The sequence below is a fragment of the Penaeus chinensis genome, chromosome 31 (genome assembly GCF_019202785.1).
Source record: "Penaeus chinensis breed Huanghai No. 1 chromosome 31, ASM1920278v2, whole genome shotgun sequence".
NCBI lineage: Eukaryota > Metazoa > Arthropoda > Malacostraca > Decapoda > Penaeidae > Penaeus > Penaeus chinensis.
In genome coordinates, this window is record NC_061849.1 from 15,651,678 (window position 1) to 15,654,177 (window position 2,500).

The 2,500-nt window shown below is 41.0% G+C and overlaps 1 protein-coding gene across 1 annotated transcript in view; it reads left to right on the forward strand.

Annotated features, from left to right (window-relative positions):
- Positions 1-290, forward strand: part of LOC125042071 — a 34,956-nt gene extending 34,666 nt beyond the window's left edge. Inside the window, exon 2 of the mRNA XM_047637535.1 lies at positions 1-290. This exon is cut by the window's left edge and continues 1,063 nt beyond it. Within this exon, the coding sequence (XP_047493491.1) occupies positions 1-278 (278 nt within the window). The 3' untranslated portion in view covers positions 279-290.
- The last annotated feature ends 2,210 nt before the right edge of the window (positions 291-2,500 follow it).

Sequence of the window (2,500 nt, forward strand, 5' to 3'; positions counted from 1 at the left end):
GAAGGAACGCCGAGCCCTCCCAAGGGCAGTCCAGCCAGCACGAAAAGGAAGACATCTTCTTGTACATCAAACTGCCCGACGATTCCTTGCTGCTCACTTCCAGCCCGCACGACAGGACGCTCGGCCAGCTGCTGGAGGTGGTGGCGTCCATGCACGTCGGCGGCTACAATCTCCTCATTGCCGACGATGGCCTGGAGGACGACGACCTTGACAAAACCCTTCTGCAGCTAGGCATTACCGACAACGCGACACTGCACCTCATGTTCCTCCCCGACTAACAACTCAGACATTTCCTGCATCTCGACTTTCTCTTCCAAGTAGATAATGGAGTGAGAGTGAGAATAGTAGATGGAGAGGGAGAGGGAGAAAGCGGGGGGGGGGGGGGGTTAAGAGAGGGGGAAGAGAAGGGTAGATAGACGGATAGATAGATTGAGAGAGAGAGAGAAAGAGAAAGAGAAAGAGAGAGAGAGAGAGAGAGAGAGAGAGAGAGAGAGAGAGAGAGAGAGAGAGAGAGAGAGACAGAGACAGAGACAGAGACAGAGACAGAGCGAGAGAGAGAGACAGAGAGAGAGAGAGAGAGAGAGAGAGAGAGAGAGAGAGAGAGAGAGAGAGAGAGAGAGAGAGAGAGAGAGAGAGAGAGAGAGAGAGAGAGAGAGAGAGAGAGAGAGAGAGAGAGAGAGAGAGAGGGAGGGAGAGAGAGAGAGAGAGAGAGAAAGAACGAAAGAGAGAGAGAGAGCACTCCCATACTTCGCTTTCCTTATCTCACGACAGACGCCATATAACCACGTCCTGGGAGCCACAATTAACATTATGAGACTCTGCTTCAGTTCTGTCCTAACGACCAAATTTATCATTTTGTTAACATTGCCTAACAAGAAACTCATTTCACTATATATGCAACAAACGGCAACTCCCAATGACATGTGAAGTTTAGTGTGTTTCTATAAGAGAAGAATTAACGTATCATACACACAATAAACGTTGTTTTACACACAAAACAAATTATGTGTATGTGTGCACACACACACACACACACACACACATATATATATATATATATATATATATATATATATATATATATATATATATAAATATGCACACACACACACACACACACACACACACACACACACACACACACACACACACACACACACACACACACACACACACACACACACACACATATTGCATATGTGCGTTTGCTTGTGTGTGTTCGTGTGCGTGTATGTGTATGTGTGTTAGAGAGAGAGAGAGGGAGAGAGAGAGAGAGAGAGAGAGAGAGAGAGAGAGAGAGAGAGAGAGAGAGAGAGAGAGAGAGAGAGAGAGAGAGAGAGAGAGAGAGAGAGAGAGAGAGAGAGAGTATGTACATACACATCCTTTATATCCGCATATATCTGCCTCCCGATATATCAAAACACACATATATAATAGCATTATTTTTCAAAAACCCAGTCACGCCTTCGCCTCTTACAGCTTAAACCTGTTCTGTGAAACAATTTCCTGAAGGAACATTAAGCAGAAATACATACGAAGTGAAAAGAACTGGATACCGGACGCTACATGTGCACTGAGACAATGCCACATTCCGAATGGTTGATATTAGTCCCAAGAATAAATATAATGTACGAGTTTAATTGTAATTAACTGTGTTCGATTCTTGTGTATTGAGTTCCTGTACACACAACTTATGATACCTTGAGCTGTGATGTTTAGAAATACAAAGTTTACAGTTCAGTAGTCTTGCATGTTTCAATTTGATATATTTGATATGTATGAGGTAAATGTTTGAGTAAGTGTAGCAAAGGTAATGAAAATTGCGGTAGATAGGGAAGCAACCTTTTTTAGGTTGTCTAATTGTAATTAAATATGTGATGATTAATATTTGTAAGAATTAGTTGCAAGATATTGAATACATAATAACGTATTCGTACGATCTGTATATACTATACTTACAGTACGCTGACTTGGTGCGTTATTTTTTTAGAAACGTATTTTTCAATTGGGACAGTCTAAACGCAAACTTTAGGGTGTAGGACAAATAAAAATAAAATTTTGAACGGGACAGCTGTTTTAACGTGCGCGCTAAGTAAGCGTAAAGAGAATAGTATAGTCATAACGCAACCTTAAGTAGCACTCATTGTTATATTCTGTGAATATTCATGTGTACCATCCACTGTCTCAGTTGTCCATTTTCTTTGATTGCCATAGTCCGAAATTTACGCGGTGACTAAAGTAATTCCAAAGCCTCAAAATCCATTATCCAAATTTGATTTTTCAATTTCGCAAAAGTAATTATGTCTACAGATATCAATGTCAAACGAAAATTACGGCTTCCAGTACGCATTTTTCAATGTATAATAGATTTCAAAATACTGGTACAGTTCAGTAAAGTAGAATAATTAGCTTTTGAGTACAAAACTAGCGGAACAAAGAAGGCAGACAACACGAGCAAAGTATAGGCCACGTTAATTAGATGACTGCAAGTAACTCAGAG